This window comes from Heptranchias perlo, chromosome 1 (genome assembly GCF_035084215.1).
Source record: "Heptranchias perlo isolate sHepPer1 chromosome 1, sHepPer1.hap1, whole genome shotgun sequence".
In the NCBI taxonomy this organism is placed as follows: Eukaryota; Metazoa; Chordata; class Chondrichthyes; order Hexanchiformes; family Hexanchidae; genus Heptranchias; species Heptranchias perlo.
Window position 1 is genome coordinate 152,909,022 of NC_090325.1, and position 23,474 is coordinate 152,932,495.

Below are 23,474 nucleotides of genomic sequence, written 5' to 3' on the forward strand. Positions count from 1 at the left end.
ATGTTTACAAGCTGTTGAGTTATTTTATGACATTGAATAAAGGTTGCGCACTACTAAATCCCACATCCACCAATCTGCCTGCCAGACCTCAAAAATCTATCGATCTGAGTTGGTACCAGGCCTGCGAGAGTGCGTGCACCAAGGTTTTCTGCTGATACACTAGAGGCCTTGGTACAAGAGGTGGACAGAAGGAGGGACATCCTATATCCGTAGTGGGAGGGGGTGAGCTAGAGGACCTCCAGACAGATGGCCAAAAGGCAGTGGGAGGCAGCAGGGGACGAAGTCAATACCAGGTGCACAGCACCACGAATAGATGCAGTGCAGGAAGATGTTCAATGCTTTGACACGAGTGGTCAAGGTGAGTGAGGTCAACTGTCAAGTGGCATCTCCTACCAACTGCACCACTAGCCGCATTCACTGCTCCATGCACCCACCTACCAACAAACTCTTTCTATCAGTACTTAATTCTTCCAATCAGATGCTTCCTCTCACCCTTACACATTACCACTGTTGCGAGCCGCCCACCCACAACGGCAGCTATTCAACCATAACAGGCACATCACCCAGGCACACGTCCCGCTTTTTTGCAGAAGAAGGCGGCGCATAACACCTTCAGGAGTCAGCAAGTGGCAATGGCATATAGTCCCTCTAGCCTGTTCCTCCATTCAACGAGATCATGGTGGACCTGTGACCTAACTCTGTATACCCGCCTTAGCCCCATATCCCTTAATACCCTTGGTTCACAGAAATTGATCAATCTCAGATTTAACATTCACAATTGAGCTAGCATCAACTGCCGTTTGCAGAAGAGTGTTCCAAACATCTCCCACCCTTTGCGTGTAGAAGCGTTTCCTAACTTCACTCCTGCATGTCCTGGCTCTAAATGTTAGGCTATGTCCCCACGTCCTAGTATTCAAGTGCAGGAGACCTCCAAAAACAGTTACAAATGTATTGGTGGCCAGGAGCAATAATCCAGCAACTAACCTGTAAATCCTGCATGGTCCCTTTAAATAGTGCTGGTGGGGGTTCACCATGCACTCTAAGACACGTTTAGATGGCTGTGGTTAAGACTGTGCGTTGAGTTGAGCGTTTGACACAATTTTGTGACTTATCACTTTAAATCAGCACTGCACACTGATTGTATCCATTTTCTCCTTACTTTACATGCTTCAGGCATTTGGTATTTGCACCTGCGCTAACTCCTATATCAAGATGGTGTCCGGCGCACGTCACGTTGGAAACGTGCGTGCGCAGCCAAGACGTCATCTTAGATGTTCGAGAAGCTGTGTAGCGCGAAACAATGGGCGCTACACAACCCAATTTAGCATCCATAGAGTTTAAAATGAAGCAGAAAAAGGAGGCTTATGACAAATGTAAGGTTCATAATATAGTCGAGAACCAAGCTAAATACAGAAAGTACAGAGGAGATCTAAAAAAGGGAATAAGAGGGGCAAAGAGAGAGTCTGAGAATAGATTAGCGGCTAACATAAAAGGGAAACCAAAAGTCTTTTGTAAATATATAAATAGTAAAAGGGTAGTCAAAGGAAGGGTGGGGCTGATTAGGGACAAAAAAGGAGATCTTCTTGTGGAGGCAGAGAGCAGGGGCGAGGTAGCAGATAAATACTTTGCATCGGTCTTCACTAGAGAAGAGGATGCTGCCAAAGGCAGTAAAGGAGGAGGTAGTAGCAATATTGGATAGGATAAACATAGAAACATAGAAAATAGGAGGAGTAGGCCATTCGGCCCTTCGAGCCTGCTCTGCCATTCAATATGATCATGGCTGATCCTCTATCTCAATACCATATTCCCGCTCTCTCCCCATACCCCTTGATGCCTTTTGTGTCTCGAAATCTATCTAGCTCCTTCTTAAATATATTTAGTGATTTTGCTTCCACAGCCTTCTGTGGTAGAGAATTCCACAGGTTCACCACCCTTTGAGTGAAGAAATTTCTCCTCATCTCAGTCCTAAATGTCCTACCCCGTATCCTGACACTGTGACCCCTCGTTCTGGAACCCCCAGCTAGGGGAAACATCCTTTCTGCATCCAGTCTGTCCAGCGCTGTCAGAATTTTATGTGTTTCAATGAGATCCCATCTCATTCTTCTAAACTCGAGTGAATACAGGCCGAGTGGACCCAATCTCTCCTCATACGACAGTCCTGCCTTCCCAGGGATCAGTCTGGTGAACCTTCGCTGCACTCCCTTTATGGCAAGTACATTGTTTCTTAGGTAAAGAAACTAAAACTGCACACAATACTCCAGGTGTGGTCTCACCAAGGCCCTGTATAACTGCAGTAAGACATCCTTGCTCCTATACTCAAATCACCTTGCAATGAAGGCCAACATACCATTTGCCTTCCTAACTGCTTGCTGCACCTGCATGTTTGCTTTCAGTGACTGGTGTACAAGGACACCCCGGTCCCTTTCGACATCAACATTCCCCAATCTATCACCGTTTAAATAAAACTCTGCCTTTCTGTTTTTCCTTCCGAAGTGGATAACTTCACATTTAGCCACATTATATTGCATCTGCCAAGTATTTGCCCACTCACTCAACTTGTCTAAATCGCCTTGAAGCCTCTTTGCCTCCTCCTCACAACTCATGATCCCACCTACTTTTGTGTCGTCAGCAAACTTGGAAATATTACATTTGGTTCCCTCATCCAAATCATTGATATATATTGTGAATAGCTGGGGCCCAAGCACTGATCCCTGCGGTACCCCACTAGTCACTGCCTGCCAACCCGAAAAAGACCCATTTATTTGTACTCTCTGCCTTCTGTCTATTAAACAATTTTCAATCCATGCCAGTATATTACCAGCAATCCCATGTGCTTTAATTTTGCACGCTAACCTCTTATGTGGGACTTCATCAAAGGCCTTCTGAAAATCCAAATAAACCACATCCACTGGTTCTCCCTTATCTATTCTACCAATTACATCCTCAAAAAACTCCAGTAGGTTTGTCAAACATGATTTCACTTTCATAAATCCATGTTGACTTTGTCTAATCCCGTTGATATTTTCTAAGTGTCCTGTTATCACATCCTTTATAACAGACGCCAGCATTTTCCCTACTACTGATATTAGGCTAACCGGTCTGCAGTTCCCTGCTTTCTCTCTCCCTCCTTTTTTTTTTAATAGTGGGGTTACATTTGCCACCCTCCAATCTGCAGGAACTGTTCCATAATCTATAGGATTTTGGGAGATGACAACTCAGGCATCCACTATTTCCATGGCTACCTCTTTTAGTACTGTGGGATGCAGATTATCAGGTCCTGGGATTTATCGGCTTTCAGTACCATTAATTTCTCCAGCACTATTTTTTTACTAATACTAATTTCCTTTAATTCCTCCTTCTCACTAGTCCCTTGGTTCCCTAGCATTTCTGGGAAGTTATTTGTGTCCTCTTCCATGAAGACAGAACCAAAGTGTTTGTTTAATTGCTCTGCCATTTCCCTATTCCCTATTATAAATTCTCCCGTTTCTGACTGTAAGGGACCTACATTTGTCTTCACTAATCTTTTTCTTTTTGCATACTTATAGAAGTTTTTACAGTCCATTTTTATGTTTCTTGCAAGTTTATTCTCATACGCTATTTTTCCCCTCTTAATCAATCTCTTGGTCCTTTTTTGCTGAATTCTAAACTGCTCCCAATCCTCAGGCCTACTTTTTCTGGCAACTTTATATGACTCCTCTTTGGATCTAATACTATCCTTAATTTCTTTTGTTGGCCATGGTTGGGCCGCATTTCCTTTTGTATTTTTGCGCCAGAAAGGAATGTATAATTGTTGCAATTCATGAATTCGTTCCTTAAATGTTAGTCATTGCCTATCCACCGTCATGCCTTTTAATGAAGCTTGCCAATCTATCATAGCCAACTCATTCCTCATACCTTCATAGTTTCCTTTGTTTAGATTTAGGACCCTAGTTTCGGATTGGACTATTTCATTTTCCATCTCAATGAAGAATTCTGTCATATTATGGTCACTCTTCCCTAAAGGACCCCGCACAAGATTATTAATTAACTCCTTCTCATTGCACAATACCCAATCTAGGATAGCCTGTTCCCTGGTTGGCTCCTCAATGTACTGGTCTAAAAACCATCTCATACACACTTCAGGAATTCATCCTCCACAGTATTATTGCTAATTTGGTTTGGCCAGTCTATATGCAGATTAAAGTCACCCATGTTTACTGTAGTATCCTTGTTACATGCATCTCTAATTTCCTGTTTGATCCCATCCCCTACATTACCACTACTGTTTGGAGGCCTATAGACAACTCCCACCAGTGTTTTCTGCCCCTTAGTGCTTCTTAACTCCACCCAGACTGATTCTACATGGTGATTTTCTGACCCAATATCCTTTTTCACTATTGCTCTGATTTCATCCTTTACTAACGACGCCACCCCACCTCCTTTTCCTTTTTGCCTGTCCTTCCTAAATATCGAATACCCTTGGATATTCAGCTCCCAGCCTTGGTCACCCTGCAACCATGTCTCTGTAATTGCTATTATATCATATCCGTTTACATCTATTTGCGCTGTTAATTCGTTTACCTTATTACGAATGCTTCGTGCTTTCAGATGCAGTGCCTTTAGATTTGTCTTTTTAACATTTTTAGACATCTTAACATTTTTTTGGCCCTATTTGTCTTATTACCATTTTTTCTTACTCGGACCCTATTTGTTGTCTGAATAGATAAAGAGGAGGTACCTAAAAGGTTGGCAGTATTCAAAGTAGAAAACTCATCTGGTCCAGATGGGATGCGTCCTAGGTTACTGAGGACGTAAGGGTAGAAATTGCAGAGGCTCTGGTGACAGTCTTCCAATCCTCCGTAGATATGGGGGCGGTGCCAGAAGACTGGAGGATTGCAAATGTTACACCCCAGTTAAAAAGGGGGAGAGGGATAAACCCGGCAATTACAGGCCTAATGTCAGCCTAATGTCGGTGGTAGGGAAACTTTTAGAGACAATAATCCCGGACAAAATTAATTGGCACTTGGACAAGTATGGGCTAATAAATGAAAGTCAGCATGGATTTGTTAAAAGAAAATCGTCTTTGACTAACTTGATTGAGTTCTTTGACGAAGTAACGAAGAGTGTTGATAAGGGTAAGTGCGGTTGATGTGTATATGGACTTTCAAAAGGCATTTGATAAAGTATGACATAATAGTCTTGTAAGCAAAATTAAAGCTCATGGGTTGAAAGGGACGGTGGCAGTATGAATACAAAATTAGCTCAGGGACAGAAAGCAGAGAGTAGTGGTTAACAGTTGTTTTTCAGACTGGAGGGAAGTATACAGTGGTGTTCCCCAGGGGACGGTATTAGGACCTCTGCTCTTTTTGATATATATTCATGACCTGGACTTGGGAGTACAGGGTATAATTTCAAAGTCTGCAGATGACATGAAACTCAGAAATGTAGTAAACAATGCGGAGGACTGGTGAAATGGACAGACTGGTGAAATGGATAGACACATGGCAGATGAAATATAATGCAGAGAAGTGCGAAGTGATACATTTTGGAAGATTGAGGCAATATAAACTAAATGGTACAATTTTAAAGGGGGTGCAGGAACAGAGAGACCTGGGGGTGTACGTACACAAATCTTTGAAGGTGGTCGGACAATTTGAGAAGGTTTAAAAAGGCATATGGGATCCTGGGCTTTATTAATAGAGGCATAGAATACACAAGCAAGGAAGTTATGCTAAACCTTGATAAAACAATGGTTAGGCCTCAGCTGGAGTATTGTGTTCAATTCTGGGCACCACACTTTAGGAGGGATATAAAGGCCTTGGAGAGGGTGCAGAAGAGATTTACTAGAATGGTACCGGGGATGAGGGGCTTCAGTTATGTGGAGAGACTGGAGAAGCCGGGGTTGTTCTCCTTAGAGAAGGTTCAGAGGAAATTTGATAGAGATGTTCAAAATCATAAACGGTTTTGATAGAGTAAATAAGGAGAAACTATTTCCAGTGGTAGAAAGGTCAGTAACCAGAAGACACTGATGACTGGCAAAAGAACCAGAGGCAACATGAAGAAACATTTTTTTATGCAGCGAATTGTTATGATCTGGAATGCAGTGCCTGAAAGAGTGGTGGAAGCAGATTCAATACTAACTTTTAATAGGGAAATGGATAAATACTTGAAGGGACAAAATGTACTCGGCTATGGGGAAAGAGCAGGAGACTGGGACTAATTGGATAGCTCTTTCCAAGAGCAGGCACAGGCACGATGGGCCAAATGGCCTCCTTCTGTGCTGTATCATATGACTATGATAAGAACACCTTCAAGTTAGTTATCTCAAGGTCAGGAAAATCAGCAGGAAATAACTAGATTTCTTCCTCTTTTAGTATACTTTTTTTAAAAAGAATGTTTAGTCGTGATTTGTTGCTGTTTTATATAAAATGCGATGAGGTGACAAATGCTGTCAACCTTTCATATAAATATAAATGCATAGAGTGTGTTCAAGGAATGGTTTAAAAAGTAACAGAAAAAATGGATGCTTTCTGTGTTAACATCGTACCTTGACTGACACAAAACTGTACTGATTGAAAAAATCAATTAAATAGCTTTCAATGTCTTTAAATAAGCAATACATCCCCACAACCTTATAAAACAGACAGGTCTTGATCAACTTACAGCAGTGATTATAGGGAAACTAACAACCGCACTGAGGAAATCATTAGCCAGGAACCAGCAGCAGTTGGCAATAGCCCACATTAGACCTGAAACAAAGCCTAACACAAAAAATAGCACGTTAGATGTTAGTAATACTGCCTTTATTTTGCAAGATTGCTGAAATTTCATTAACTATCCTAAACTTACAAAATATATAGAAATATATAGTTCTGAAGGAGAGCCCGGACTGAAATTTAACATATCTTTTCTTTCCATGGACGCTGATTGACCTGATGTGTGCTTTCAGTACTTTTGTTACAAAATATATACCCATATTTTGGTAAGCAGTGCTGTACTTTCAGAGCAATGCTTTCTAAATGGGACACATCGAGTGATAAATAATAATGCCTGCTCAATATACTCACTCTTTAAGTTTAGTTCATTAATGATCTACAATTTAGGTGGGCAATGGGAAAAGTACATTAATAGAAATTAAATTGATTTCCTGCCGTTTATTTCCTTTTTCTTCAATTGTCAGCAATACTTGAAATATTCCACAAAACATCCAGGGTTCCGATTGCACCCCTGGATGTGTGGCAGACTCGGAGCCCTGCTGCAGTGGCCGTTGACCCCATCCTGGGAATAAGAGCATTTTAATAATCAAGGCCATTAGCTTGTGCTGTAAGGGGGCTAAAAAGAAATCTGTCCCAAGGAAATCATAGTGGCACATTACCGCTCTGATAGGGGCAGCTAGAGACTCTTAATGGTACAATGATTTAAATTTAGAAATTCTTTCCTTCTTGCAGAGGAATAATGCTTGGGCACTATGAGGTAATCAATCCCCTCTGGCATTGGTTACCTCTCCTTCATCCCATTGTTTGGGGCTTTCTTAAGATTTAGGACAGAAACCATGCTTGCTCTTAGGCTGCTCAATGGCTTCAGCTGGGCCTAACAAGCAGAAGCCCAGAAAAGTCCACAATCACACCCCAAAGCTTGCAATAGACATAGGGAGGATAGGCAGCAGACTCTCTTCCCCCTCCCCCTCCCCCACCCACCCAGCTAAATTTTGTTTGTAGGTTGTATCGTGTTGAAACCCACTGGATCCAGGTTCCGCCCCAAATTCCTACCCTCCACAGGCCATCTGATTTGCGCCCTCCCATCTGCTAGGAATTTCAGTCCCAATGATTTTTTGCAATTTACAATAGCTGACTAACATAAAACAGAATTAAAAACAGAAAATGCTGGAAATACTCAGCAAGTCAGGCAGCATCTGTGGAGAAAGAAACAGAGTTAACGTTTCAGGTGGAAGACCTTTCATCAGAACTGGAAGAAGTTGAAGATTAAACAGTTTTTAGGAAGTACAGAGCCAGGGGAAGGGGGCGGGGAGGAAAGGGAGGGAAGGAAAGAACAAAAGGGAAGGTCTGTGATAGGGTGGGGGGCAGGAGTGATTAAATGACAAAAGGGATGATGGTGCAAGGCAAGGAGGGTGGTAATGGGACAAGTAAAGCTGTAAATGGCAACATCAGAACCATTACCAGCACCTGCTGTCTGAAAAAATGGGAGCAGTGGTTATGATCTGAAGTTATTGAAATCAATGTTGAGTCCAGAAGGTTGTAAAATGCCTAATCGAAAGATGAGTTGCTGTTCCTCGTGCTTCCGTTGAGCTTCATTGGAACAGTGTAGGAGGCAGAGGACAGAGAGGTCAGAGTGGGAGTGGGACAGGGAATTAAAATGGCAAGTGACCGGAAACTCAGGGGCATGCTGGCGGGCTGAGCGGCTTTGCTGAACACCTCAACATTGAGTTCAATAACTTCAGATCATAACTACTGCTCCCATTTTTTCGGACAGCAAGTGCTGGTAATGGTTCTGATGTTGCCATTTACAGCTCCTCTAGACCCATATTTTGTTTCTTTACTTGTCCTGTTACCACCCCCTTTGCCTTGCACCATCATCCCTAGTGTCATTTAATCACTCCTGCCCTCCAGCCTATCATAGAAATCATAGAAAATTTACAGCACAGAAGGAGGCCATTTGGCCCATCATGTCCACGCTGGCTGAGAAACGAGCTACCCAGCCTAATCCCACATTCCCGAATATGGTCCGTAGCCCTGCAGGTCACGGCTCTTCATGTGCACATCCAGGTATTTTTTAAATGAGTTGAGGGTTTCTGCCTCTACCACCCTCTCAGGCAGTGAGTTCCAGACCCCCACCACCCCTCTGGGTGAAAAAATGTTTCCTCATTTCCACTCTTATCCTTCTACCAATCACTTTAAATCTATGCCCCCTGGTTATTGACCCTTCTGCAAAGGGAAATGGGTCCTTTCTATCCACTCTATCTAGGCCCCTCATAATTTTGTACACCTCAATCAAATCACCCCTCAGCCTCCTGTGTTCCAAGGAAAATAACCCCAGCCTATCCAATCTGTCATCATAGCTAAAATTTTCCAGTTCTGGCCACATCCTCATAAATCTCCTCTGCACTCTCTCTAGTGCGATTACATCCTTCCTGTACTGTGGTGACCAGAACTGTACGCAGTACTCAAGCCGTGGCCTAACTAGTGTTTTATACAGTTCTAGCATAACATCCCTGCTTTTATATTCTATGCCTCGGCTAATAAAGGAAAGCATTCCATATGCCTTCTTAACCACCTTATCTACCTGTCCTGTTCCCTTCAGGAATCTGTGAACATGCATATTCCAAGGTCCCTCACTTCCTCTACACCTCTCAGTATCCTCCCATTTATTGTGTATTCCCTTGCCTTGTTTGCTCTCCCCAAATGCATCAGAGGCCTTCCCTTTTGTTCTTTCCTCCCCCACTTTTACCTGGCTCTGTACTTGCTTAAAAACTGTTTAATCTTCTACTTCTTCCAGTTCTGACGAAGGGTCATCGACCTGAAACGTTAACTCTGTTTCTTTCTCCATAGATGCTGCCTGACTTGCTGAGCTTTTCCAGCATTTTCTATTCTTATTTCAGATTTCTAGCATACACAGTATTTTGCTTTTGATAAAATTATAGTTTGTCTTCAATGTTGGATTAACACACATTGAAGGAGTCATTCAAGCTCATGCAATATTAGCACAGTAGAAGTAATGAAGTTCATCTCAAGGGTCTTTTCATCTTTAATGTTTTGGGGAGTTTTATTTAGGTAAAGGAGAACATTAGTATCAGGGTAAGAAGGCTCACCATTAACACCTTCCCAGGACAATTAGGGATGGGAAATAAATGCTGCTTTGCCATTGTCACCCACATCAAAAGAAGATTTTTTTAAAAAGTACAGATACCTAAGTGCTTGCATCCTAGATTAGTTAACCAATTGCTAAAAATAATTTTTATTTAAACAATGCCATTTGTGAAGTTCCTTCATTTTAGCAGAGTGGACAGATGGATGATGTAGGCTGAGGGGGGGGTTCTCTTGCAACGCTGCCACATTTTAGCACCATCAACGTAATCAATCCGTAAACAGTACAACTGCAAGGAACTTTTTTCCTGGCTTCCAGCACATATTACATGTTATAATAATCAAGAATCAGATGAAAAATTGTATACCAAGTTGTTGGACATGTAGGAGTAGATTTCTGTCTTTGTTACCAGGCGGCGAAGACAAAAATTGATCCCATAATGTGCATACATGTCATACACCAAGGAACCTCAGAGTGCATTATATATCACACAAGCTTAATTAACTTGCATCAAGGAAAAAAACTTGAGTTACAGATTTAATTAAAGCATTCAAGACATCAATTACAACATTATTTATAAGATTTCCTGATTCTTACCTGGCAGTATTGTTTTTGGGTAAACTTTTGGTTTGTTCTTCATTATTGCACAATATATCATGAAGTAGATAGTACTTGTGAGAAATATGCCACTAAAATGTGCAAATACATAGTCCAGATCTGAGGGAAAAGCACATTTTTACAATTATCATTATTTAATTGTTAAAGCAATTCAGATATTCAGTCAAGTCGCAATATCATCTGCAATGGCTTCTCTTCCCGCTCCTACTCCATTACCTCTGGAGATCCCCAAGGATCTATCCTTGGCCCCCTGCTATTTCGCATCTACATGCTGCTCCTCGGTGACATCATCTGAAAACACGTCAGGTTCCACGTGCATGTTGACGACACCCAACTCTACCTCACCACCACCTCTCTCAGCCCCTCCACTGCCTCTGATTTGTCAAGCTGCTCATCCAACATCCAGTGCTGGATGAGCATGAATTCCTCCCAACTAAATATTGGGAAGACCAAAGCCATTGTCTTCGGTCCCCGCCACAAACTCCGTTCCTGACCACCGACTCCATCCCTCTCCCTGCCACACTGAAGCTGAACCAGACCATTCGCAATCCTGGTGTCCTATTTGACTCTGAGATGAGTTTTTGTGCCCAAATCGACTCACTCAATCACCAAGACCACCTACTTCCACCTCCATAATATCGGCAGTCTCCACCCCGCCTCAGCTTATCTGCTGCTGAAACCCTTATCCATGCCTTTGTTACCTCTAGACTCGACTATTTGAATGCTTTCCTGGCCGGCCTCCCATCTTGCACCCTCTATAAGCTTGAGCTCATCCAAAACTCTGCTGCCCATATCCTAACTCGCACCAAGTCCCGTTCATCCATCACCCCTGTGCTCGCTGACCAACATTGGCTCCTGGTCTGGCAACCCCTTGATTTTAAAATTCTCATCCTTGTTTTCAAATCCCTCCATGGCCTTACCCCTCCCCATCTCTGTAACCTCCTCCAGCCCTACAACCCTCTGAGCTCTCTGCGTTCCTCCAATTCTGACCTCTTGAGCATCCCCAATTTTCATGGTTCCACTATTAGCGGCTGTGCTTTCAGTTGCCTAAGCCCTAAGCTCTGGAATTCCCTCCCTGAACCTCTCTGCCTCTCTAACTCCTCTCTTCCCTTAAGATGCTCCTTAAAACCTACTTCTTTGACCAAGCTTTTGGTCACTTGTCCTAACATCTCCTTATGTAGCTCGGTGTCAAATTTTGTTTGATAACGCTCCTATGAAGCGCCTTGGGACGTCTTACTACATTAAAGGCGTTATATAAATGCAAGTTGCTGTTGTTGTAATGGCCGCTCTTTGTTGTCTATTGCAACAGTGTATTGATTTAAAATGCATTAAAATTAACACTGGCCTTCAGAGTGAAAAACAGGTGACCGTTTAATGAAATTAAGTTTGACTTTCTCCTGCACCAAAAAAGACGGTCAGTCCTAGCATATCCACTTTACTGCTTCACTGCCCCCTAGAATTTGAATTGAGAAAGGCACTTTAAATCAAAAGAAAGACTGTTATTTAAATAGTGCCTGAAATTCCTTGGGGGCTCCTCCTGTCTTCTGCCGTAACTCCAATAGGCGACCAGTGGAATCCCGAGGGAAACGGTGGAGACCCAGTCCCTTCAATTCCCAGGAGTTTCCTTAGTGCCTTGTAAGTGGCAGAATGTCTATCCACCACTTGCAAGGCAAATGAGGGACTGGAGGTGAGACCAGGAGCAGGGACTTCCTATGGTAGGAGTTCCTGCTCCAGCTTGGAAGGGGACCCAGCATGGCAGCTAGCAGGTCCAGTGAAGTGAGATTTAACGGCCTCTCCAAGGGTGCATGTGTGGGGTCCAGGCCAGGCGTGAATTCAAAAAACATTTTTTCTTTTTAAAACATTACTGAATTGATCCCCTTTCCCAGGGGACCAACGGGAGGATTGCTGGGGTTGGGGGCCAGGAGAATCCCCACCTCCAAGGGCGAAACAACACCGGGATGTCAGAGACAAAAGTTCTAAAAACTGAGCCCAGCTGATACTCAGCATTATTTTTCACTGTTACCCATTGAGAATGAAAGCTGGTGAATTAATATCTCACTGGTTAATTTTTCAGGGGCAAATTGCAAATGAGAACTGGTTTGCAACTTCTTCATTTTTATCTTTTGTTAGACATTTCCACAGAGACCCACTAAATACACCATTTCATTAGCAGTATACCCCTCTAGCTGTACACAATCTTCCAATGCCAAGTGATTAATGTTAGCTTTGTTCAATATTTTTAATTGCATTATTCAATGTGGGCTTCTATTTCTGTTTGTAATGTAAACATTTTCATTGTTACAGTAAGTCTTGATTCCCATCAAGATTTATCTCTTACGCCTGGCAGAAGTCATTATTAACACAGTGTCTGAATCTCCAAATGCTATTCTGCAATGCCACTTAGAAGGAGCTGACTGAACCGAGGTGCTACGCAGGATCTAACAGCTCTATCATGGATTTGAAAACAATTGTCTTTTGGGAAGTGATTGAATAGATCCTGCATGTCCCCCACCTGATGAAAATAAGCCATGTAGAAATCTTCAAAAGTTGCAAAAGCAATGTTGGCTATGTTTTATTTCTACATGTGTTTGGCCTGATCCTATTTTCCACATAGGGCAATATCTGTTACCCTAACATATTTGTCCTATTTGATGGGCAATATCTGTTGCTGCAATATGCAGCTTGGCATCTGTGTAAATATAAAAGTAAGTAGTATAACAAAGGTAAACAACAGTGGCCCAACAGAAACATTTGTATCCAGGGCATGTCAATATTTACTTTAAAAGAGAAAAATGATATGAAAAAATTTAATGAACAAAAATGGGAACTAGCTATTACAGCAGGCTAGCCCAAAGTCCTTTCACCCTTAGGACCCGAGTTTAAATCCATCCTAACGCAATGGAATAAATGCCTTTTTTGTCTCTGCTGACTATCAGTAACATGTGAAACGAGGTTGGGAAGTCTAAGCTCATTTTCCAGTGGGCTACAATGCAAAACAAATCCATTTACAATTAAACTCTAAATTGACAATCTCACTTTAAGGGAGGTCACAAGGATGGCAAATGTATGAAATGGTAAACATTTACACCGATGCATACAGAGAGTACACAACTGAGTTGCAGTAGTTTGACATAGAATTACGTAGAATGTACAGCACAGAAACAGGCCATTCGGCCCAACAGATCCAGGCTGGTGTTTATGTGCCACAGGAGTCTCCTTCCATCCTACTTCATCTAAACCCATCAACATAACCTTCCATTCCTTTCTCCCTCATGCGTTCATCTAGCTTTCCCTTAAATGCATCTATGCTAGTCGCCTCAACTACTCCTTGTGGTAGCGAGCTCCACATTCTAACCACTCTCTGGGTAAAGAAGTTTCTCCTGAATTCCCCATTGGATTTATTAGTGACTATCTTATAATTATGGCCCCTAGTTCTGGTCTCCCCTGCAAGTGAAAACATCTTGTCTATGTCTACCCTATCTAACTCTTTCATAATCTTAAAGACCTCTATCAGGGCATTCCTCAGTCTTCTCTTTTCTAGAGAAAAGAGCCCCAGCCTGCTCAATTTTTCCTGATAGGTATAACCTAGTAAAGGTGCTTTATTCTGCATCTGACCCAGGCTATTTGTGGCTAGGAGTGACTGGTGCTAACATTAGATGCTTGAAGTGGAGGAGGATTCCCCAGCATTAACTTCAATCACTGTGATGAGCATAAAACTCACCAAATCTTCAGGGAGGGTTATATTTAGATGAATGGTACAGGTTCTTTGGGTGCCAGAAATACAATGGTGCAGAAGTAAACTCCTTCTAGATGACAATGTAGAATGACATTTGGAGATTCAGATGCAGTATCTTTAGTAATTTCAGCCAAGCAAAGGAGGCCAATCTTGATACAGATCAAGATTGCTGTTGTAATGGTGACTCAAAAAGGCCCGCATCAACCAGTATGCATCCGCGCTCATACTGTGTTTCTCAACTTTTCAATTTCATTTAAGACCAAACCTTAATATAATCCTCATCTGCTTTCTTCTAAACACATGCTGGATATGTCATTTAACTTTTTGAAAACTGAAAGTACTCTATCGTTGATAATTGTATATAATACTATGGTCCTGAATTTCTGCAGGGATTATCATAATCTCCTGCCATAACTTCAGTAGAAAATCAGCAGAACCCTTAAAGAAACTGCTGTTTCTCTGGGGGACTGACAAAGTTACAGCGAGAGAGAGATTGGGGCAACCTCTATGGAAATTTAGGGCCTATAAGCTTAATTATTTCTAATACTTTTAATATCACTATTATATACACTTATATGAATTTTGATACTACACAGCAAATAAAAAGCATCCAATAGCAGTCTTACCAAACTGGCTTGCATTTTTGTATTTGGTTTCATTCTTCAGGGCATGATTCTTGATATAAATTACTGGCACAAAGCTACAACCATACAATAACCCTGCAATCACTGCAAGGCACGATCCTCTGAAGAAAAGGGAAAAAAAGAATCAATATTAAACAAATACAGCATATGACATGGTCTACATTTTCCCCAATCTTTTCTAACGTTTTGGGTAGAGTTGCTTTATCAGAACTAAAGGAGGAGGTAATTTTGAGTCTACATTTCTGGCAAGGAGCCTCGTCCATAGGGAGTGCATATCGGAAACTTGGGCATGCATTTTAATGGTCAGAAATGCATGGGTAGTGCACACCCAAATTTGCAAAATGCACTCCTAGTGGCCGAAGTTCTCCACTGGGAACACATACTCATAAAAGTATTTCCCAGGGTCTCTGTCCAAGATGCTAACCAGTCTTCACTTTTTTCAGAAGCTCACAGATGTGTTGTGTATTTCCAGCATCATCAATTTTTATTTCAGCTTTTCAGTATTTGAAGATTTTTCTTATTATCTCTACTGGCATCATTCCATTTTTTCAATTTAATATCTGAATACTAGTGAGATCACTTTATTCCAGTTGGCAAAAGGTTTCCAGCCCTACTGTTGAAAATTGGGAATCATTATAAGAGTATAAGCCCCGAGTGCACAACTTCTGGAAGTTGTGCTCATCAGTGTTTATAACATGCTCAGAATTACCGGCAGTGGATTTCGAGTGGAAGTACGAGTTCATCGAGAAAGAATAGTCAAATAAATCCACATTCAGATTCCTGAATCCAAATTTCATATTCCATCATGTTGGATTGGTTATTTTGCAAGACATGTTAAAAAAAAAATGTAAAGCAATGTTCTAACAAAGGGTCTACACCCATATCTGTTCCCTCCACAGATGCTGACCTGATCTGCTGAGTGTTTCCAGCATTTTCTGTTTTTCAATTGAAGCTGCACTTAAGCATATGGACCCCGATACTTACGGAAAATGCGGTGGTCCTGCTGAGTTTCAATGCTGGAAATCCGGCGGTCCTGTAGAATTTAAATGCGGGAAACGCGGCAGTCCTGTCGAATTTAACGACAGGGCCTCCTTTGAATTTTTTTTTCCCCAGCCAGGAGAGACTGTTGGACGGGAAGGTCTCAGTAGAAGGCAGCAACTGGGGAGCAGAGAGGAGGGAGCGAGAGAGAGATCGTGGGGGGAGTGGCTGAAGTGCCAGTCGTGGGGAGGGAGGCAGGTCGCGGGTAGGGGGGCAGGTCTGCTTTGGGGCCAGAGGTTAGCAGTCCTGCCAATCCTGGCCCACAAACAGTGCTGGAAAGGCACTTACCTGCTGGATCCAGCTGCCGGGTTTCCCAAACCCTGAGAAACCTGGCCCTCAGCCGTTAAAGTCTACTAAAATCTGAGTCACGCAGTCTCATTAACATATTTAAATAACTGACCCGCCTCTCGCGAGCAGGTTACTTGCCCACCCCCCCCAATCCACCTCCGTTAAAACCGGAAGTCGGTATGCGTTCGAGGTGGGTTTTCATATTTTTGAAATTTTAACCTCCCCGCACCCTGGCCACTGTCCCACCTGTGCTGGGGGTTAAAACTCCCCCCATGTTCACAGAAAAAAAGTTACTTTAAATGTCCTCGCAGGGAGGTTCACTAGTGTTGTGGGGGAGGGTTTAAACTAATTTGGCAGGGGGATGAGCACCAAGATATAGCATTAGAAAGGACAAACAAGGTGCACAAAAGATTGGGAGAGACAGAGAGCACTAGAGTAAGAAATAGTAGAGTGGACTAAGATATGTTTGTTGTGTGTAAACGCACGAAGCGCGCGGTAAATAAGGTTGGTGAGCTGCAGGCGCAAATAGCCACATGGGAATATGACGTAGTGACGATAACTGAGACATAGAGCAAAAAAAGGCAGGATTGGGTATTAAATATTTGTGGCTACAAGGTACTCAGGAAAGATAGGGAAGGAGAAAAAGGTGGGGGTGACAGTATTGATTAAGGAGAATATTGCAGTGTTGGAGAGAGAGAATGTCCTTGAGGGGTAAAGGACAGAATCTATTTGGTTAGAGTTAAGAAACAATAGAGGCGCCATTACCCAATGGGTGCAGTCTATAGGCTGCCAACTATTGGGAAGGATATAGAGAAGCAAATTTACAGGTAAATTACAGAGGGGTGCAAGAACTATAGAGTAGTGATAATGGGGGACTTCAACTATCCTAGTTGGGACAGTAATAGTGCAAAGGGCAAAGAGAGGGAGGAATTTCTGAAGTGTGCTCAAGAGAACTTTCTTGATCAGTATGTTTCCAGCCCAACGAGGAAGACGATATTGCTGGATCTAGTTCTGGGGAATGAAGTAGGTCAAACGGAGCAAGTGTCAGTGGGGGAACATTTAGGGAACGGCGATCATGGTATTATAAGGTTTAGATTAGTTATGGAAAAGAACAAGGAGCAATCTAGAGTGAAAATACTGAATTGGAGGGGGTGCAATTTCAGTGGGTTGAGAACGGATCTGGCCCGGGTAAATTGGAATCTAACATTGGCAGGCAAAACTGTAATCGAACAATGGGTGGCCTTTAAAGAGAAGATGGTTCAGGTACAGTCTAGGTACATTCTCACAAGTGGGAAAGGTAGGGCAACCAAAGCCAGAGCTCCCTGGATGACAAAAAAGATAGAGAGTAGGATGAACCAGAAAAAGGGGGCATATGCCAGATGTCATGTTAAAAATACAAGTGAGAACCAGGCTGAATGTAGAAAGTACAGAGAAGTGAAAAAGGAAATAAGAGGGGAAAAGAGGGTATGAGAATAGACTGGTGACTAACATAAAAGGGAATCCAAAAGTCTTCTATAGGCAGATAAATAGCAAACAGATAGTAAGAGGAGATTAGGAACCAAAAAGGAGAGCTACTCATGGAGGCAGACGGCATAGCTGAGGTACTAAATGAGTACTTTGCATCTGTCTTTACCAAGGAAGATGCTGCCAAAGTTACAACAAAAGGGGAGGTAGTTGAGATACTGGGTGGGCTAAAAATTGACAAAGAGGAGGTACTAGAAAGGCGGCTGTACTTAAAGTAGATAAGTCACCTGGTCCGGATGGGATGCATCCTAGGTTACTGAGGGAAGTAAGGGTGGAAATTGCAAAGGTGCTGGCCATAATCTTCCAATCCTCCTTAGATATGGGGGTGATGCCAGAGGACTGGAGAATTGCAAATGTTACACCCTTGTTCAAAAAAGGGTGTAAGGATAAACTACAGTTTAACCTCGGTGGTGGGGAAGCTTTTAGAAACAATAATCCAGGACAAAATTAATAGTCACTTGGACAAGTATGGATTAATAAAGGAAAGCCAGCTGAATTTGTTAAAGACAAATTGTGTTTAACTAACTTGATGAGTTTTTGATGAGGTAACAGAGAGGGTTGATGAGGGCAATGCGGTTGATGTTGTGTATATGGACTTTCAAAAGGCGTTTGATGAGGTGCCATACAATAGGCTTGCCAGCAAAATTGAAGTCCATGGAATAAAAGGGGCATTGGCAGCATGGATACGAAATTGGCTAAGTGACAGGAAATAGAGACTAGTGGTGAATGGTTGTTTTTCAGAAAGGTGGTGTTCCCCAGGGATCGGTACTAGGACCACTGCTTTTTTTGATATATATTAATGACTTGGACTTGGGTATACAGGGCACAATTTCAAAATTTGCACATGACACAAAACTTGGAAGGGTAGTAAACAGCAAGAAGGATATTAATAGGCTTCAAGAGGACATAGACAGGCTGGCAGAATGGGCGGACATGTGGCAGATGAAATTTAATGCAGAGAAATGTGAAGTGATACATTTTGGCAGGAAGAATGAGGAGAGTCAATATAAACCAAAGGGTACAATTTTAAAGGGGGTGCAGGAACAAAGAGACCTGGGGGTATATGTGCACAAATCTTTGAAGGTGGCGGGACAGGTTGAGAAAGCAGTTAAAAAAGCATACGGGATCATGGGCTTTATAAATAGAGGCATAGAGTACAAAAACAAGGAAGTAGTGTTGAACCTTTATAAAACACTGGTTCGGCCAAAGCTTAGAGAGGGTGCAGAAAAGATTTACCAGAATGGTTGCAGGGACGAGGGACTTCAGTTACGTGGATAGATTGGAGAAGTTGGGGTTGTTCTCCTTACAGCAGGGAAGGTTAACAGGAGATGTGATAGAAGTGTTCAAAATCATGAAGGGTTTAGATAAAGTAAATAAAGAGAAACTGTTCCCATTGGCGGTTGGGTCGAGAACCATCATAGTGCTGTGGGACCTTTTACGTCCACCTGAGACAGGGTCTCGGATTAATGCCTAGATTTTGTGCTCGAGTCTCTGAAGTGGGATTTGAACCCACGACCTTCTGACTCAGAGGCAAAAGTACTACCAACTGAGCCATGGTTGACACACAGGAAGGTTGTGAGGACAGTCAGCTTTGTTAAAGAGAAAGCTGTAAGGGCTATCGTTAGGGCAAAAATGTTAGAAATGCTAGATGATATTTATTTATGTCAAGTAAGGTGACCCATTGATTTGGGGTAACATGGCATGTTCTCTATTTTGTATTATTATTCAAACATAAATTGTATAGATTGAATTAAGTGAGTCCAATCATAACAGTTGTTTTGTATGTTCACCTTATTGTGAAATAAAGTGACTTAACAATTTTTATCTGGTCTTATCTCACCAAGTGTTCCCTTGGTCTGCCTTTGGAAAGATTGAAGCACACATGCAAAAAAACACAAAATATCCAATCCAGATCACAAGGGGACGCTATTGTTACATCCCTGGGTTACACTATCATACAATTAGATGCAGGGCGGTGGGTGTCAACTCCCATAAAAGTAAGGCATTCAGACTGTTTATTGGAGCAACTGATGCCACTGAAATCGAGAGGGAATCTATAGCAGACCAAAATCTGTAACACGTACACACAAAAGTAACATTCAACCACTTACAAAATCTCCCAGTAGGCCGCGGGAAAAAAAAGTTGAAAGTGGTCTGATTAAGGGAGAAATCAATAAACAACCAAACTGTCTTGTTATTCCCTACATCGTTCTGGATCCTGTTTGAATCAATAGACATTAATGACAGTACATTTAGAGGCCAATAATGCAGTTTTGCACCACGACCGCTCCTCCAAATTACCTCATTTCACATGACCATGCAAGGTCAGTGCATTTCAGTATTTTAGTGCCTCTCCAGTGTGTTGCTCATGATGTGCTGGGTGCTCCACAATGGCCAGGGCTGGAAAGTTGCACACCAGGAGATAATCTCTCAAAAATAAACCTTGTGGGCAGAAGGTCTAGTTTGAGACTTGACTGTTTGGAGGCCAAAAGAAGTGAAATGCTTCAATGAAGGGTGGAACTATTTTGAAAAGAATGCCACCCAGAAGTCAATACAAACATTTTTTGGCAGGCCTTCCCTTGGAATGCATCATCTGAAACAGGCAGTGTATGTCTGGAGAGGCACTCAGGTGCTCCAGCTGTGTTATGGGGAGGCCCCTGATCTGAATAAAAATTGGGGCCAGAGTGAGACTTGCGTAGCTTGTGTAAATTCTCAGTGCACTATGTGCTGTCCCAGTGCACAGGCTTACACAATGAGCGCGGGCGCATAATCTCAGCGCCAATAACACAGAGCTTGTTTTGACTGAAGGGCTGCAAACACTCACCGTTGGATTATCAGCCCTTTAAATCACTTTGAATGAAACCCACATCGGCAATACTGACACAAGCCTTTTCATACTTACATAAGCCTTTTCTTCAGTGGACTAAGTTTGTCTACCCAGGATTCATCTGACAAGACAACTTCTTCATCAGTATTTATATCCTATATTTGAAAAAAAGTTGTTACAGACTTCCCAAAAATAATATGAAACTTCTAGTTGTAACTCCTTACCTCCTGGAAAGGAATAAGTAAAAAAAGTTAAGTTCCAGTTTTAGAAAATTCCAAAATGCAGAAATCAAAGTAAAACCAGAAACGTTTTTTTAAGATACTAGCGCTCCTTTAATATTTCTATCTTATAGGATAGGTTTTACATATGAGAGCTCATGGCATCGAGCTCGGCATGCACGGAGCACACGTTGGGAATATGGATTTGGAGGTCAGTTCGGAGGGTTACCAGGACTGAAAATTAGTGAAATCTACATCAATAAGTTAAAAAAAAAGTTGTTAAAAATTCAGAAAAGGAGCTTTTGCAATATTATATTCATATCAGAAAAGAATAAGAACACAAGAAAGTATGGAACAAGAAAATCCCATTAGTCCCATCAAGGTTGCTCCTTACACATACAACACACATAGGGCATCATTTTAGCACCCACTATCGGGTGCGTTCCCGGCGGGGGGGCTCCGAAAATCGGAGAATCCCGGAGTGGGTCGGGAGCCCGACTCCAACCCGCCCACTTCCGGGTTCCCCACTGATGCGCCAGCGTGCGCGCGCAGCCCCCGCTGGCGGGAATCCCGCAGGCAATTAAAGCCAGCGGGGTTCCACTTGAAGCTATTTATTTTGCTTGTTCAGGTCATTAACTGACCTGATTAAGGGATTATGTGAGGAGGGGAGGGGTTTTATAGAAAACTGGGACTGTTTCCCATACTGGGGGAAACACTCCCAGTTCAAATGGACGTGTTGCAGCTGTCAGCCTGTGGCAGCTGCAAAGGTCCATTTGACAGGTGGGGGGGGAGACCCTCACTCATTGCAGGAGGCCGCTCTGTCACTTGGGACAAAGTTTGGCCTCCACCACCCTCCTCCTGACAATCAAAGTCACCAACTTGCACACTTACCCCGGGGTCCAGAGACATGTATCTACCTTGCGGACCCCCTCAGATGTACATCTTCCGGATGGGGGCCGCCGTAGCTGCACTCATGACCTCCTCGGAGGGCGAACAGCATCACCAGCCTCACCAGCCTCGCCGTCCACCTCTGACACGTGGAGCTCCACAACAGAGTGCTGTGACACATCCACCTGCACAGCAGGAGGGAGGGCAACCGCAGAGAGAGATGCGTCGCAGAGGGCACTACCCTCGCCACAGGGTCCACAGACCGAGGCTCAGCTTCCTGGACCTCTCTGAGCAGCAGTGCACACGGAGGCTCAGAGTCACTCGACATGTAGTCGTCGACATCTGCAGCCTCCTTCATGCCGAGCTGCTCCTGGTTGGCTCGAGCACCATCTTCTTACTTGTCGCTGTCAAAGTCACTACTGCCCTCAACAACTTCTCCTCCACATCCTTCCAGGGTGCCACCGGGGACATCGCCGACGTCTCCACAAAAGAGCCCTGCAAATACACCTACACCACTCTGCAGTGACACAATGGGTGTCATCAGTTGTGGGTCTTCATTGTGATCCTCAGGAAAGGGCATTATTGCACAAACCAGACAAGATTCGCAAAGACATGGCAGTAGGGGTGCCAATATAATATGTAATGTGAGTTGGTCAGAAATTCAATATAAGTAACGACCATGACAAACCCTCAAACACCCTTGTGCATCCCCTTCATGCTCACGACACGTTTGCCTTACGCTGCCTACTGCACATATCTGATGCATGCCCTGTGGCTGCAGCACAGGTAGTGGCAGGTTGAGTGAGGCTGACCGTGAAAGAGATGCACGAGAGGGTGAGTATGAGATAGATCCATGAGATTGTATGAGGATTGGGTTGAGTGGTAGTGGCAGGATGAGTACTGGCGAGGTGAGTAAGTGCAGGTAAGATGAGGATGAGGTATGAGGGGTGATGTGACAGAGTAGTGTTGGCAGTGCAGAAGGAGGTGTGGGGTGGGGGCAGTGATGTGGCAGATGGAGTGTAGGGGAATGAGTAAGTGTACTCACTTTGGCTGACCTACTGAGGTCATTGGAGCACCTCCTGCATTGTATGCAGGTGGGCGATATGTTGGTGGTGCAGGTGACCTCCTCTGCCACCTCGAGTCAGGCCTTCTTGGTGGCAGAGGCAGGCCGCTTCCTCCCGCCCACCGGGGGGGAAGATCTCTGTCCTCCCCCTCCTCCTCATCCCATGTATTGATACCTGGAGTGAGGCATCATTAAACTGGGAGCAGCCTTCCCTCTGGGCTGCTCCATGCTGTAATCTTTTCTATTTGTTGCAGCATCTGTCAGTGGAGGACTGCCCCTTTAATTGGAGCTCCTCCAGCTGACAGATCTTACTGCGCATGCGCAGCCAGCCCGACGCGCAGATCAGCAGCGATCAGCAGATCACCCGGAAAACCAGGTAAGTGGATCCAATTGGACTGCGATCGCACGGGTGGCTGACTAATTTTACCGGTCCCCCCGCCGAGAACCCGCAGCCCTGGTAACATCGGGCCCATAGAATCTGCATCACTCAATTAATCTCTTTATTCATCTATTCAGACACTCAACAGCAACTCATGTGTATGATGATGTTATTAACTCAGTAACAGTCTCCCTGATAGAGGGATATTAAGTTTGGAAAAAAGCAGACACAGCCCTCGAAAAGCTGACAACTATAAAACAGATCTGAATTTAGCTCTCAAGACATTTTATGTCATGATGTTGCACAGAAAGTGCAATGGAACACAGGCTTGTCATAACTTACTGTGCAGGTATACCCAAAAGTTGATCACTTTTATAAAGGAAAAATCTAAAGTACACTAAAGTTTACAGCAGTAGTGATTTTAGAAATTAGAGTGAGTGTAAAAATTGA

At 43.2% G+C, this 23,474-nt stretch overlaps 1 protein-coding gene across 2 annotated transcripts in view; it reads right to left on the reverse strand.

Moving 5' to 3' along the window:
- Positions 1 to 23,474, reverse strand: part of LOC137300139 (transmembrane protein 144-like) — a 99,431-nt gene that overhangs the window by 12,554 nt on the left and 63,403 nt on the right. For both annotated transcript variants that reach the window (XM_067969256.1, XM_067969332.1), the window contains exons 8-11: positions 20,552 to 20,631; positions 14,782 to 14,900; positions 10,399 to 10,518; positions 6,643 to 6,740 (exon numbers count right to left, since the gene is read on the reverse strand). In XM_067969256.1, coding sequence (XP_067825357.1) covers positions 6,643 to 6,740; positions 10,399 to 10,518; positions 14,782 to 14,900; positions 20,552 to 20,631 — 417 coding nt within the window. The remainder of the gene's footprint in view (positions 1 to 6,642; positions 6,741 to 10,398; positions 10,519 to 14,781; positions 14,901 to 20,551; positions 20,632 to 23,474) is intronic.